Raw genomic sequence first — 15526 nt, 5'->3', positions numbered from 1 at the left:
ATTACTTGTAGTGTCTTCGGACAAAAATAATAGGTAGCAGGAAATAAGAAAAACACCTTGCAGACTGTTAAGCATGAGTTTGGATCTAGCATGCTTTGGGGTTTTGTGGCAGCCAGTGACACAGGTATAGATAACAGAAATGGATTTCAGTGAATCAGGAGTCAAGAAAAAAGACATTAATGCAAAACACACCTCAAAATCCAACATTACTACTAAGTATCGTCTTTACAGTCATTTGACTTGAACATCATATAAAACCTGTTGGTTCATCTGAAACATGCTGAGACACGGAAGAAGGGCAGAACGTAGTCCTGACCTGTTAGTGGATCTTTTTCTTGAGTCGTTCCAGCACGTCTCAGCGTTCAGGTCACTCAAAGGAGACATCAGACTGTTCACCATCTGCCTCAGCTGTGCACTCTGCACACAAACACATGACAGGCAAGGAAAAAAAAAATCACTAATGAGAACTATAGCGTAGACCTACAGTAGGGCTGTGCAATTAATCGCGATTTAAGCACATGTAATTTCTAAACCGCATAAGGCTGCAATTTTATCTATTAAGATGTTAACCAATCAGAGCTCACGCACAGTTTTGTTTATCAAGCAGTTAGTACTACTGTGCAGTATGTTGTTTCATTGTGAAATGCGTGCACTGAAAAACAGTTTTGAAGTTTGTTTATTATGACTGGAATTTACTTTAGTTAATCTTAATTTATTTTATGTTGTCTGTTTTAAAGACAATTTTACTACAGTTTTGTTTATTAAACCATTAATACCATGTTATTTCATTGTGAAATGTTTTGTTATGCACTGAATATATAATAGAATATTACAGAATAATAGAAAAAGCAAGTTTAAAAAAGCAAAAATCGCAAATAAAAACGCAATCGCGATATTCATTCAGAAAATCGCAATATGATTATTTTGTCCATATTGCACAGCCCTAACCTACTGTATCAGTCCTGAACAGATGTAGGGATTAGTCAGGGCAAGGTAGCGAGAAGAAATGCAGTACACAGTAAAAACCCATTAACATATAATCCTTCCTAAATTCACTGGTCTACTCTTCATAGGATAGAAGAAGAAAAAGGATAGAAATGTTCATGCGTGATTTTTTCTCTTTCAGACCATTTTTAGTTTAATCAGAGGGAGTTGCATATTTTACTCCAACGAACTTAAAGTTTAAACAACAAAGACGTGGGATGACGGAGTATTTTACATAAACATGCGTTCGTGTATCAGACCATCTGTCTGCACATGGCCTGCTTTAAGTTTTCATTTATTAATGTTTATTAATATTAATGTTGTATCTGCCACACAGCAGCTGGACCTCAGACTTTATAAGGGATTTTGTGCCAATGCTGTGTGTGAGTACATACACACAGCAAGACACGTGTCCACTGTGTGTAAAGTAAAAACGCTTTGGGTGTATTGCATGCTGATTGGTCCGGTTTCGATTTGTCAGCCGATTTCTTCAAAAAATAAACGTCGTCAAAAAATTAGCCCGTTTGTCATCGACGTCGGTGTTCCGTTTGAGACGATACGACCCTTCTAAAATTCAAACACAATGTTTGACGCATGAGTAGATAAGTGCATACTGTACAGTAGGGCTGGGCGACAGAACGATAACGATATGTATCGCGATAGACACGTGATCGATATCAATAAAAAATGTGTTCGATAAGACGTTCGATATTTTTTATTCTTCGCCAGAAGAAAACAGAGGTTGCGAAGCGCGTTTGGTTGCATTAACAAAGGCGCTCGCTCTCTGGTAACCTAGCAACATAGGGAGTGACACACTAACAGCCAATCATGTAACAGTATCAAGTTTGGTTGCGCCATATCGTCATCTCGTGCTGGTCCGCTAGATCCCTCTTCAGTAACCGGCGACTGATGAACATAAAATGAATCGCAGCGAGTGAGGAAATAAGAGAGGAAAAGTCAGCGCGCCGGTACGGCAGATTCTCCATGTTTATATTTAACACGTTACACTATTTTATCACACTTTATTAAGCATTTATTACATTTTCTTTCATTTCTCACCTTAAACGTTAAGAGATAATAGTTAAAAGTGTTCATTGTGACTTTAGACTCATGTTTACATTATAATTATTGGAGGTTTCCTGGTTGGTGACGTTTCTGTCTTAATAACTGAGGGGATTCTGATCAGAGGAAGGTTCAGTTTAAAATAAAAAGGTTTAAATCGAATATATTTTTCTCCTGGTCCTTATTTTAAATGAGTCATAAAAAACATCGATAATTATCGATATCGTGATACAGTTTTGAAATGAAACTCTGATATCGTGATACAGTTTTCAGCCGTATCGCCCAGCCCTACTGTACAGTACTTTTTTTAGGATGCAGCTTTAATGTGTATTAACTAGTTCTGTTGCATTATGCTAGCTATAAGATTTAGACTCATCAATTAGGTTTTCATGCAACCACAGAATTGGGCAGCACGTTGGAGACCTCTTGCACTATCCACATGTTCACCATGTGTGGTTAATACGGTGTAGCCACGCCACATGTGTACAAAGTCATGTCACACACCCCTATGTATCAGTGAACCTTTAAATACAATAGGAATGTTTTAATCTGTTTTTTAGGATCACATTAAAGAATTTTGAAGTCATATAAAATGAAATCTTACCTGTCTGTCAATATATTGGAGGAGGCATGTGGGGCTGTAGTCTTCGCTGTCCAGCTCGGAGTTGACATCGCATGTCTGTTTTGCCGATAACGCTACACCAGTCAGCAGAGACTGTTGGACCTGCCATTCAGTCAAAGGCTGAGCTTCAGCCAAAACAACACCCTGAAGCAAAAGGCATAGATTAAAGCATTACACAAGCTGCACATTCACCTGGTTATTTTATTTACAACAAAAACACAGGTGATTATGAGCAACAACCGTCTGATGATGATTAGTTAAAGTTAGCTTGCCAGCAGGTTTGAGTGTTAAAAACAAGCAGGCTGTGTTTTCTGATGGGCCTCAGTTTTCTTTTAAGTTTTGTACAAGAATGAGATGTGTTTTGTCAGTATATTTGACAGTGAAGCTACTGTATATCTGCCATTAATATACAGCTCTATTTAGTCCTTATGATTATTTCTGTAAGATGATTTTTGCGATGGGATCTTGGTGACTAAAAACAATCATTTCTATCATTTTGCGACTCCATTGTGTTTAAATTGTTCATTCATTCATTCATCTCCTACCACTTAACCGAACTTCTCGGGTCACGGGGAGCCTGTGCCTATCTCAGGCGTCATCGGGCATCGAGGCAGGATACACACTGGATGGAGTGCCAGCCCATCGCAAGGCACACACACACTCTCATTTACTCACACACACACACACACACACACACTACGGACAATTTTCCAGAGATGTGTAGTGGAAATTTTTACTTTAGAGAAGAACACATGAATCTGTCCTTCTAGGCTTCTGTATTTCCCATGGCTGGTAGTTATTGTGACTAGAGATTTCAGTTGTTTCTTTCTAAAACTGCATTTAATCAGAGCTTTCCCATGAGACCTTTTCTGTTCCCGTGGGATTAGCTTGGTCAGAAGATGAACAGGCGATGCTTCTAAGCCAATGGTGGATGATGTTTTGGTTTTACATGTCCTGTTTATTTTATTCCTGTCTATAAAATGCTGGTGTTATCAATAATGGTGGCCCTTCCTCTCTGATTTTACACGTAGAGTGTTGGGTCCTTCTGCAAAGCTGAAAACAATAACCGTGAAAACCTTTATACTCTTGCCCGTGCCTGTTGGTGTGATATTTTTATGCTTTAATTCTCTCGAACCTCAAAACTTCCACAACAGGCTGGCGTTGTCGGCAGGATTCCGCGTTTGAGAGTCGACTTCGGGGATTCCCGGGGAGGCTTGCAGCGCTCGAGCCTTGAAGGCTGTTAACTTCACCTCGACCGCAAAATTGGCTATGAGCGTGAGAGGACTCGGGAGTTCACCGTGAGCCGCCTCAACGCTGGAATCAAAAGTACTTGGATGTGTGGAAGGTGAGAGAATCTATTTTTATTTGTGTTAAAGAACACTGATTAATCTGCTAAAGTTGTAAGGGTTTTATTTTGAAAACCATAGTTGAATTCATTAGTGTTGAATAGTGAATATTGTTGGTTGTCTCTGTGTAGAAAGTGCTGTAAAGACAGGATTTAAACCTGGATCTGTCGACAGGTCAGTGACCTGGATAGGCACCTAGTGCAAGGCCTAAAATACAAAAGTAAAGCACGGCACTAATCTGGGATTAGGTGCTAAAGGTGTCTTGTTGGCGAGGTTTTGAGAAAACCCGCCGCTAAGAGCTGACGAGCTCGGTGTAGACTCTCCGGACAGCAAAGCAGGTTTGGGGAAAAGAGAAAAGGCCAAAACAAAAGAAACAACTGAAATCTCTAGTCACAATAACTACCAGCCATGGGAAATACAGAAGCCTAGAAGGACAGATTCATGTGTTCTTCTCTAAAGTAAAAATTTCCACTACAATTCCCCCCTTTTGTCCCTGGGACAATACACAATCAACCTACCATGCATGTCTTTGGACCAGGGGGAGGAAACCGGAGTACCCGGAGGAAACCCCCGAGGCACGGGGAGAACATGCAAACTCCACACACACACAAGGCGGAGGCGGGAATCGAACCCCTGACCCTGGAGGTGTGATGCGAACGTGCTAACCACTAAGCCACCATGTCCCCCTGAATTTAAATTGTGTTTCAGTGAATTCTATCTAATCTACTTTATTAAAGCAGTAAAGCAATTTGTAATTTGAAACATAAAGGTCTGTAGCATCTACTAGGCATTACAATGTACTAAATGCAGCTGAGACTGTTTGAAATCTGGCTTTGCTTTTTCATCGCACCAGATTAAGATTGTAATCCTTAGTATTTGATACACAGAATTGGGCGAGCGAATTCGTTACCTTGTCGAAGGTTAAGTGCTGATGGAGCTGTGACACCTGCTGAATCTGTGTGTCCAGCTCACACAGCCTGAACTTCAGCCATGTCCACTGACTTGCTAGCATTGCTCTCTCACACTGATACCTCCACTCGCATCCCAAACACCTGAGAGAGACAGAGAGAGAGAGAGAGAGAGAGAGAGAGAGAGAGAGAGAGAGAGAGAGAGAGAGAGCGTTAGCAGCTCTTTCATTCACTCTAAACAACACAGATGATTCATTTTCCTTCTGTGGAGAAGAACTAGGGGGTATTTATTTCATAAAGATAATCAAAGTGGGCTTTATTTGAAATACACTTGCTCGATGTAGCATAACAGGTCAGTCAGGGTGTGTTTAGTTCCAGCAACAAGAGCCGAGTGGAACTTGCTATACAGTATATACTGTATAACATTCATTCATCTTCTACCGCTTATCCGAACTACCTCGGGTCACGGGGAGCCTGTGCCTATCTCAGGCGTCATCGGGCATCGAGGCAGGATACACCCTGGACGGAGTGCCAACCCATCACAGGGCACACACACTCTCTCATTCACTCACACACTCACACACTACGGACAATTTTCCAGAGATGCCAATCAACCTACCATGCATGTCTTTGGACCGGGGGAGGAAACCGGAGTACCCGGAGGAAACCCCCGAGGCACGGGGAGAACATGCAAACTCCACACGCACAAGGTGGAGGTCGGAATCGAACCCCCAACCCTGGAGGTGTGAGGCGAACGTGCTAACCACGTGCCCCCCCCCCCCCGACTGTATAACATATATACTTAAATCCTATAACACAATTAATATAAATAAATATAATCTAATAATATTATTTAAATGAGTCAAAACTAATCTGCTTAAATAATACTTGACCTTAAGTACAAAAAGTGGATTTTAATAAAGATGAAAGTGAGCATTTGATTCTAAATGGATGAACTGAGTTGTAGCGAATGATTTGTTCGTGTATTTGCAAAGCTTTCAAATAAAACCAACCACAAACACTCATCTGAGCTCAGGTTCAAACCCTGAAACCTCGACAATACACACACATGCACGCAACACAACACAGACAACACAATCGATATCCAGGCACGATAATACAATCCTGAGTCATCATATATATATATATATATATATATACACTGATATTTACACACACACACTCCCATGTTAGTGGCTTTTGTGTGTGTGTTTAACGTTAAAGTTGAATGAACAGAATCAGACATATGAAGCTAATATGATGTGCTTTACTCTGTCTGAACCCTGTGACCCTTTCTTCCTGTTCACTATATACATTTATACAACAAGCAAAATGTCTCTCCAGACAGACTAGCTAATAGGAAAATTCCAGGAATAGTTAGAGTGCAGTGAAGCGGCAATGAAAACAAACACACACACACACACACACACACACACACCCCTCCTGCTGAGACACAAATCTTCCTGGTCACTGACTACACACACACACACACACACACACACACACACACACACACACCACCTGCTGATACACAAATCTTCCTGGTCACTGACTACACACACACACACACACACATACACACACACATACCCACATCCAAACACACACACACACACAAACACACAAACACACACCCATACCCCTCCCCACACACCCATACCCCCCACACACACCCAGACACACACACACACACACACACACACACACACACACACACACACACACACACACAGACCCATACCCACACACACAGCCACACACCCACACACACACACACACACACACACACACACCCCACACACACACACACACATCCTACTGTCCTCTGTGTGACAGTAGGACATTTCTTCCTACATATTCTTCATGTGTTGTGTTTTTGCTTTTATTTTTCCTTGCCTTTATGAACCCACGCTGCACCTGGGTGTGCCTTTAAACATTGTTCCTTTTCCACAAGGTTGGCAGACCACAACTACGCCATGTTAAATTGTGAACATCTGTACAACAGAAGCTGAACCCAAAATAACACACAGCAGACTGGTCAGATTTTTCCATGAATATGAAAACGTTCTCAGGACAGAACCCTTGTTTTCTTTGCTTTTTGGGCTTATGTTGGTCTACAGTGCACCATGATGTCCCTGCTGGCATTTTCATTAAAAAAATTAAACATGTTAGAGCATTTATGATGCTATCCAAAGCAGAGAACACACTGGGACGTGCTGGAGACTTACTTCTATAAATATTTAGGTAATATATGTCTCCTTACAGAGACGTGTTATATCAAACGTCCTGAAGTTTTCTTCACGTTAACATATTATATATTTGTTAAACATGTACTGTAGCTCTTTGTATAATAACAGAAAAATCTGTTCGAATTGTCATCCGATTATGTAGGGTATCTGTTTTATGTCCCTCTAAATGAGTTGTATTTGATATAATATTTGATATAAACCTCGGACGTGATTTATAGCTCTGTGGTCGGAGCTGCTGAGACCCTTCTGGCCAATCAGAATCGAGAGTCCAACAGTGTTGAGGTATAAATTAGAGTTGGAACAAAATGACATTTTGTAAGATTCCTGCTCTACCTCAAACTCAACCCACACAGTGTGTGTGTGTGTGTGTGTGGGGGGGGGGTATGGGTGTGTGTGTGTGTGTGTGTGTGTGTGTGTGTGTGTGTGTGTGTGTGTGTGTGTGTGTGTGTGTGTGTGCGAGTGTGTGTGTGTGTGTGTGTGCGAGTGTGTGTGTGTGGGTGTGTATGTGTGTGGGGGGGTATGGGTGTGTGTGTGTGTGTGGGTATGGGTGTGTGTGTGTGGGGGGGGTTTGTGTGTGTGTGTGTGTGTGTGTGTGTGTGTGTGTGTGGGTATGGGAGTGTGTGTGTGTGTGTGTGTGTGTGTGTGTGTGTGTATGGGTGTGTGTGTGTATGGGTGTGTGTGTGTGGGTGGGGGGGGGGAATGGGTGTGTGTGTGTGTGTGTGTGTGTGTGTGTGTGTGTGTGTGTGGGTCTGGGTGTGTGTGTGTGTGTGTGTGGGAATGGGTGTGTGTGTGTGTGTGTGGGAATGGGTGTGTGTGTGTGTGTGGGTATGGGAGTGTGTGTGTGTGTGTGTGGGTATGGGAGTGTGTGTGTGTGTGGGTATGGGAGTGTGTGTGTGTGTGGGTATGGGAGTGTGTGTGTGTGTGTGTGTGTGTGTGTGTGTGGGTATGGGTGAGTGTGTGTGTGTGTGTGTGTGTGTGTGTGTGTGTGTGTGTGTGTGTGTGTGTGTGTGTGTGTGTGTGACATAATGCTCATGTCCTGCATATCTGTTTGACACTACAAGGGAAGATGACGACATGACCCAAGAACACAGAGGCATAAAGACAATGTGCAAATACGCTGGGAACCTTGGAGGACCTTGTGAGGCCATTTAGCCACAGCTTGAGATGAAGGCTCTAACAAAGCCTGTCATTTACCCACAAGATCATGCTTCATTCTTGCCAAAATAAAAAATCATGGACACCCCCCTACACCCGACGTTATTGTTCTTGAAGCTCATTAAGTGACGGGCTTTTGTCATTCTTGTCTGCCTTTATTGGAAAGCTCAGTCTGGACTATTACAGAAGATATACTGTGAACATCCTGGCCCCTACACACACACACACACACACACACACACACACACACCCCTCTTCCTCTTCCTGCATTCCATCCAGACCTGCATGGAGAATATGCTCATCAAGATTAGGGATCAAGAGCAAGCTTTTTTATAAGATCTGATTTATTTCTGTGTCCCTTTTGAGCCTCAAACTTACAGTATCTGAAGTCTGACCCACATTCGCCGTCTTCTAAAGCAAAATAGAACGCAAAGACTAAAAGATAATTCATCCAAAAAAATAACACTTTCATTTATCTCTACCCAGACCGGCCGATCGGTCAGGGCAAGTAAGGAACCGCATCGTGTTCGATATCTCCGTATGACGCCGTTCGTTGTTCATGTAAATAAACTAAAGGACAACCCGGAGATAACGCAGCGAGAGCTGTTCTCAAAGCTGTTCTTCCTCGGTACAGATGTTTAAATGGGATTCGGATAACGATATAGTTCTAATATTATTTAATAAAGATGCGTTGTTACCTACGATAGTATTCCGTAAGGGTCTAAAAGCATGATTTTTCAGACCAACATCTAACAGCCAGGTATTTGTATGGCGCATTATGACAATGTCGCAAGCAAAACTCGGTCCAGAGACATCGGCGGTGAGGACACAGTGGTCCCTGAGACGATATGAGGAAGAAACCTTAAGAGGAACCAGACTCAAAAGGCATAGTGTGACTATAACAACAAAAAAAAAACCAACAACACTTTTACAAGTGTGTGTCATGGTCAAAAGGCACGACTGCGTGACCAGTAAATTAATTCTAGTTCAAACATGAAGTCTGTGGTTATTTTTGGAGACTTGAGTGCTAAACTGTGTGCTAATTGCACTCTAAAGCCATCTTCATGTTTCTAATAGCGTTCATGGCTAATATCACATCATGAACACAGATAGATAATTAGAGCTTGATTAATGTGAAGTAGGTTGTTAATTTCTGTACTGACACCAAAAAAAAAACAACAACATGGACTTAAACACAAAATATGTGTGAAACAGTTCATACTTATACTTAATATGTTTAATATTTTCAATTCAGAGAAATACAAATAAATGACATAACACTGTGTTTGTGCAAAAAGCAAGTGTGTGTCTGCCCGCCACTGTTAGACATTTCTTTATAATCTTCCCCTGATTTTTATTTTCCCCCTTTTACATATCTGTGTCTGCAGTCTGTCATGACTGTCAGGACGCAATGCGTTGGCCCCCGTGTTTTTATGCTCATTTCTGTGTTACATTTTAAAAGTTATTTGCTTTATTTTTCTCTAGGAATTGGATTCAGACCGCTTCATATTTCAAGTGGTTAGTAATTTTAAACCTGACTATGCTATAGGTCTGTGTTAGAGATGATCTAACCCACTAGATAACAATAATAGACATAATAAAAAGGGATTCTGACAGCGTCTGTCCTGCTGAGATTTTAAAGCCGTTACATTGGCATTTCCAGATAGGTGAAAACTAGCTCAAGGCAAAATAAGCGTTTTGCTCAAAACCGTCCACGAGGTCTTATTTCTGTCCAGACTTCAAAATGAGACCTAAATGCTCTTCCCTCTTTCTCTGATCTGCGGGAGGCCGATGTTTGTGTGCTCGTGGACGAGTTCCAGTCTCGACTTGTCCATAAGACTCCAGGAACATGCCTAAGACTCGCACAATACAGAATATTTGCTAACGTGATTTGTCAGGACAGTTACTGATGAATGCTCCTGTGATACTTTTTTTAATTTTATTTTAATCGTCTTCTCATGCTGTCCCCAGAAATCTCACATATACAGTTTACTGAATAATGACTGTGTGTGTAATAGACTGTAAACAGACTTAATTGGACAAAACATTTATTATTATATTGAACCAAGTAACCCTGTGTGCAATTAAAGCATCGTATGATCGCGATATAAATACACGTGCTTGTGAAAGAGCCCATTAGAGAACATACTGTATCTACACAAAAAGCAGCATGAAGCACAAAACATAAGGTTCTGAACAGGGATCCATGAAGATAGCTTTGACGTCCCATGGAGCATTACTAAAGTACGATGGCCAGTCAGTGATGAGGTAAGTAATGCCTCGATCAGTGAAGCTATAAAGAAATCAAGGGTACCTGCAGGTTCGGGAGAGATCCACAGCTCATGAGATAGAAGCTGTTCACAGGACAACCATAGCCAGGAAACTCCACAAAGCAAGGATTTTAAAGGTTGTAATGGAAAACGAAAGCTAGCATTAAAGAGTGCCTATAAAACTTTGGAGACTCGGCAAACCAATGCAGAGGCTTTTTGCTCTTGGCTAAAAAAAGTGCTATATTGGGAGTGAACTCAACACCCTGGAACACCATAATGTTGTAGTGCCGAAGAACTGGTCAGTGTTGACGGCTAAACGGAAGTCATGGCTTCCCTACACGATATCTGACCCAGTCACCAAGAGATTTGAGACTGACAAGCTCACAGTATCACGGTATCATTCATCAGTAACTGTCCTAACAACGATCAATCACTGCTTAGATGTGTAAATGGACTAGAAATGGCTTACGCTATATAACTGATACATAACAGAACATAATTGCAATATACCTCTGTTTCACACTCACCCTGAGCTTGGTCTCTTTAATCTGCTTTCTTCTTCCTCATCCTCCTTCTCATCTGAGCTGCTTTCTGTAACATCTGAGTCCAAAGCCTGCTGTGCTTCGTAAAGTACTACCTGTCCACACCGTACTAAATTTTGTAAACCTCTAATAAGGTGAAAGCTATCGGACGTTTGCCCCGTTAAGAAGTCTTCGTAGGAACTGCTTTGAGCACAGTTTGATATTTTCTGCTGAGGAAATCGATTACACATACAGTGAGCTTCCTCATGACACCAAAAAGCATCAATAGGCTTGATTTCTGCAGGCCTGAGTTGATCAGGTTCGGTTTTGATAGTGGGTGTGGGTGAGAGTTTCCTCCTCATTTCCTCTAGTTGTGTGTTGAAGCTATGCAGTGCATTTTCACCCAACAGTGTATGGAGCCTCATCCTTGCTTCATCAGCGCGAGTTGCTAATGCATGATTTTGAGAAGCGAGTTGTGTTCCCCAAGCATCCATTTCCTCCTGCAGTGTGCTGTATGATGGAGAGTGCCATAATGGACTTAATGCAATTTTGTTGTTGTTTCTGCTGCATATTTCTGAAGATTCACTTTCTCTTTGGAACAACTGTGGAGGTGAAAAGTTCTGTTTTATGTACTGATGATCTAGTGCAATATTCCTGGTCTCCTCTTTGGCTGCTGTTTGTTCATTGAAAGCGAAGTCCTCATGAAACAATGGAAAATCTGCAGCACTTTCGTCTGTGAACATATAGCAGAGTAAAGACTCCAAGCTTTCATGGAGATCAATTTTATAAGGCTCTGAGTTGTGTATCAGTGGCTCCGGAGGCATTTCTGGTAGCTCTAAAGGACTTTTTAGCCTATAGGAGTCTAAATTGTATAAGGAGGAGAAATTAAGCCAAAACCTAGTATAGCTGTCATCTATCAGTTTACCGTGAGGATCCAGATCCATGTCTCTGCTCCAATCCACATCTTGTGTTAAAACTGGAGATGAAATGTGAAGCTGTCTTCCTCTAAAGTCTCGTCTAGGGATTAGTTGCGTTCTCAACCAAATTCTTTCACAAATTTCCAAAATAATCCAGTGGAAATTGCTTTTTCAGCATCTTGGGCTAGAAACAGAGGACAGATGATTAACCTCATGTGCAGTGAACTGAAACTGAAAGGATGACTGAATTAATTTCTTACTTTACTCTGTGCTGTAATCTGGGAAATGATCCAGTTTAATCCTTTGCTTTATTTAAACAATTATATATAGATTTTAGTCTAGAGCCATATTCTTTACATTTATTAATCTTTTATATATAAAAAAAATGTATGTAATATATAAATTATGTATTTTTTATGTAATAAAAAAATATTATGTAGTATTTTGTATTAAAAAAAACATCTCAGAGTACTTTATGTATTCTGTTTAATTTATTTATCCTTATATATTTTATATTTGGTCAAAGTTTAAAGTTTAAAGCAGCTCTCTGTGTTATTGTAAGAGCGGTTATGGCTGTGTCCTAATCCGAGCAGCACTAATAAATAGGGCGCCTGTAGTGACGCAATAACGTGTCCCTTCTAGTGCCCTATATCTAGTGCACTACACCGCGGATTAGGACGCAGCCAAGGCTGCTCTTTCCCAAAGGTTTCCACGTTAATGTCAGTGTTTAGACTTGTTATTATCTCGGTGTAAATTATAATAAAACGCTTTTATTTTCCTAGTTTCACTAATTGAACTTTTTATTAGTGTTATTATTAGCGACACATTAATGTTACTCAGATCTGCGGGATAAATCTCACTACGTGTTTACGGGATTATTGTGACCGAAATAAATCATTTTTTATTGCAGCAGATTAAAGGAAACTTACCGAAAACTCTGAGTTTTATAGACAAACGACGCTGATGTCTGTAAACTGCCGTTAAAGTCTGCGCGCGTGACACGATCCGAAAACAGTCTAGAAGCACGAGCGAACGGCTCGAGAACGGCTCGCGAGTCCTGGATCGGTCACCATGGCAACGTATCCTGTGCGACATCATGCTGTCCTACAATAAACACCCCAAAAGTGTGTAAACAGTCATTTAGTCATCATTAGCTTCACTAACTAAAGCATTAATGAGCTAATAATGTCGTGGAACGGAGTGTAGAAACTTCTAGTACTTTACAGAAGAGTACATATAAAATATATAAAATATAATATTATATGTTATATATATAAAATATATATAAAATATAATATTCATATAATATCATAGCTGATGTTAAATATAATAAATATAAATCAGTGTCTAATGAGGGTAAATAAACACACATAACTAAAGATGGCACATGCAGACCGGCTGTAAGAGGTACGTGACACGTGTTATAACTATTACAACACGTCCATGCTTTAATTCGTATATACACATATTTATTTATACCACTTGGCTGAAGCCTTTATGAGCAACTGAAGATGTTTTATACAAGTGAGCATTAAGGGCCTTGCTCAGGGGCCCAGCAGTGACAGGTGGGTGGACCTGGGATCCAAACTCATAACATTCTGATTCCAACATTCCAACACCTTAAAAACTAAGCTACTACAGACAGACAGATAGGCAGACAGACAGACAGGCAGGTGGACAGACACACAGACAGACAGGCAGGCAGACACACACACACAGTCAGAGACAGGCAGGCAGACACACACACAGTCAGAGACAGGCAGACACGCAGTCAGAGACAGACAGACAGACAGACATGCAGGCAGACAGAGACATGCAGGCAGACAGACACACAGACATACAGACAGAGGCAGGCAGACAGACAGACAGACAGAGACATGAAGACAGAGACAGACAGAGACATGCAGACAGACAGACAGGAAAACAGACAGACAGACAGAGACATGCAGACAGACAGACAGGAAAACAGACAGATAGACAGATAGACAGACAGACAGACAGACAGACAGACAGACACAGACAGACAAACACTAATTCCCACTTGGGAAATTAATTTGCATGAGCAGCCAAACATAGCTATACAATACAAAGGATAAAATATATAGAAATAAAGAATCTAATGCATCATAATTCATATGTTTATAACTGTTAATGGCAGTCAGAACATTAGGCCTGTACACAGAAATAAACATAACTGAGAGCTAACTGTTATGTCCTTATGTTGGATTGTGTACAGAAGCTAGTGTTGATTTTAGGTGTATTAAAGCACATATTGAATGGGTTCCACTGTACAAGTCATGCAGGAACAAGCCCAGATCTAAGCTCTCAGTTATGTTTATAACAGCTGCAAGACATGAATAATACTCACAGAGGCAAAGAGAACCCCTGAGAGACAGTTTTACTGGCACACAGTGAAGGCACAGAAAAGAAGAGAAACATCTTCGTGACGTAGAAGCTTTGGCAAATTTAAAGCTCCGGGCTACATGTAAAGAATGACAGCATGAGTCTGTCAGCAACTTCCACTTTTCTCACAGTAAGTTATGTTACCTGACAAAAACTCTGGTTCACTTGCTCAAGGGCACCGGCCTGAGACTCGAACCCACAACCTTAGGGTTAGGAGTCAAACTTGCTAACCATTAGGCTACGACTTCCCCCCACCAAAAAAGTTATTGGGGTAGCAGTGTAGTTAAAAAAAATCAATCAAACCAACCTATTGATTATTTTCCCATTATTTAATTACCAAATAAACTGTTTCTCATCATAAATATATCTGACCAAGATAAAGCTTTTCCCATCATAGGGTTGCCTGAGATGTCACTCAGTTTCTTTACACTACAAATGACCTGAGTTTGTACTGCTGATCGTTTTGTACAATGCTGCCACCTGTTGTAAGGAGAACGCTATAACAACATACAGAGGTTAAAAACTGGAGGATGTTTCAGTTCTACAGGTGACAGTGACTTATTAGACATGACTAGCTGTGGTGTAGTGTGTAGGTTGTACTAGCTGTCATTCTCTAAGTAGAATAGTAGGCAGCTTGTGTTAAGGTGTGGACTACAGGTACAACAACTCTATGTTCAAAATGAATCCCTATCAATATCACTGACTCATTAATGTTCCCTCGTGGTTCAACTCTTTAGACTTTACATTGGTTGCTAACTCATAGTACATGCTGTAAGGGCTGGCTTGGACAATCCCTTGGCACAACACTGGAGGGTACTCACGTATTTGCCCCATCACGATCCTTAGTCCCTTCCCACCTCTGCACACCCGTTCCCCATGTTTCTGTAATCATTCATACCTGATGTGTTGTGGTCTATGATAAGGTCTTTAGCACCATCAGAAAAAGTACAGCCATTTTCTAGTACTTTTTGTAACAGAATATGATGCTTTTTATGTCCTTTCGTCCCTGATTCCTGACGTTCTCTTCATGCAAGAGAAATAGTGGCAATTGTAGTCCAGAGATTTTTGTCAGTAAAAACATGTTTGTGG

General features: G+C 41.0%; 1 protein-coding gene across 5 annotated transcripts in view; it reads right to left on the bottom strand.

Moving 5' to 3' along the window:
* kansl1l (KAT8 regulatory NSL complex subunit 1-like) overlaps positions 1-13120 on the bottom strand; it is a 30698-nt gene extending 17578 nt beyond the window's left edge. For 4 of the 5 annotated variants that reach the window (XR_007140792.1, XR_007140793.1, XM_047814951.1 and 1 more), the window contains exons 1-5: positions 12964-13120; positions 11124-12218; positions 4925-5066; positions 2651-2812; positions 317-417 (exon numbers count right to left, since the gene is read on the bottom strand). Coding sequence is in view for 3 of the 5 variants with exons in the window: in XM_047814951.1 (XP_047670907.1) it covers positions 317-417; positions 2651-2812; positions 4925-5066; positions 11124-12061 (1343 nt within the window). In the remaining 2 variants the exon portion in view is untranslated. The remainder of the gene's footprint in view (positions 1-316; positions 418-2650; positions 2813-4924; positions 5067-11123; positions 12219-12963) is intronic. The other variant, XM_047814953.1, reaches the window with a different exon arrangement.
* Positions 13121-15526: the final 2406 nt, after the last annotated feature.

The sequence above is a fragment of the Tachysurus fulvidraco genome, chromosome 6 (genome assembly GCF_022655615.1).
Source record: "Tachysurus fulvidraco isolate hzauxx_2018 chromosome 6, HZAU_PFXX_2.0, whole genome shotgun sequence".
Lineage (NCBI taxonomy): Eukaryota > Metazoa > Chordata > Actinopteri > Siluriformes > Bagridae > Tachysurus > Tachysurus fulvidraco.
This window is presented reverse-complemented; position numbering and strand designations above follow the sequence as displayed.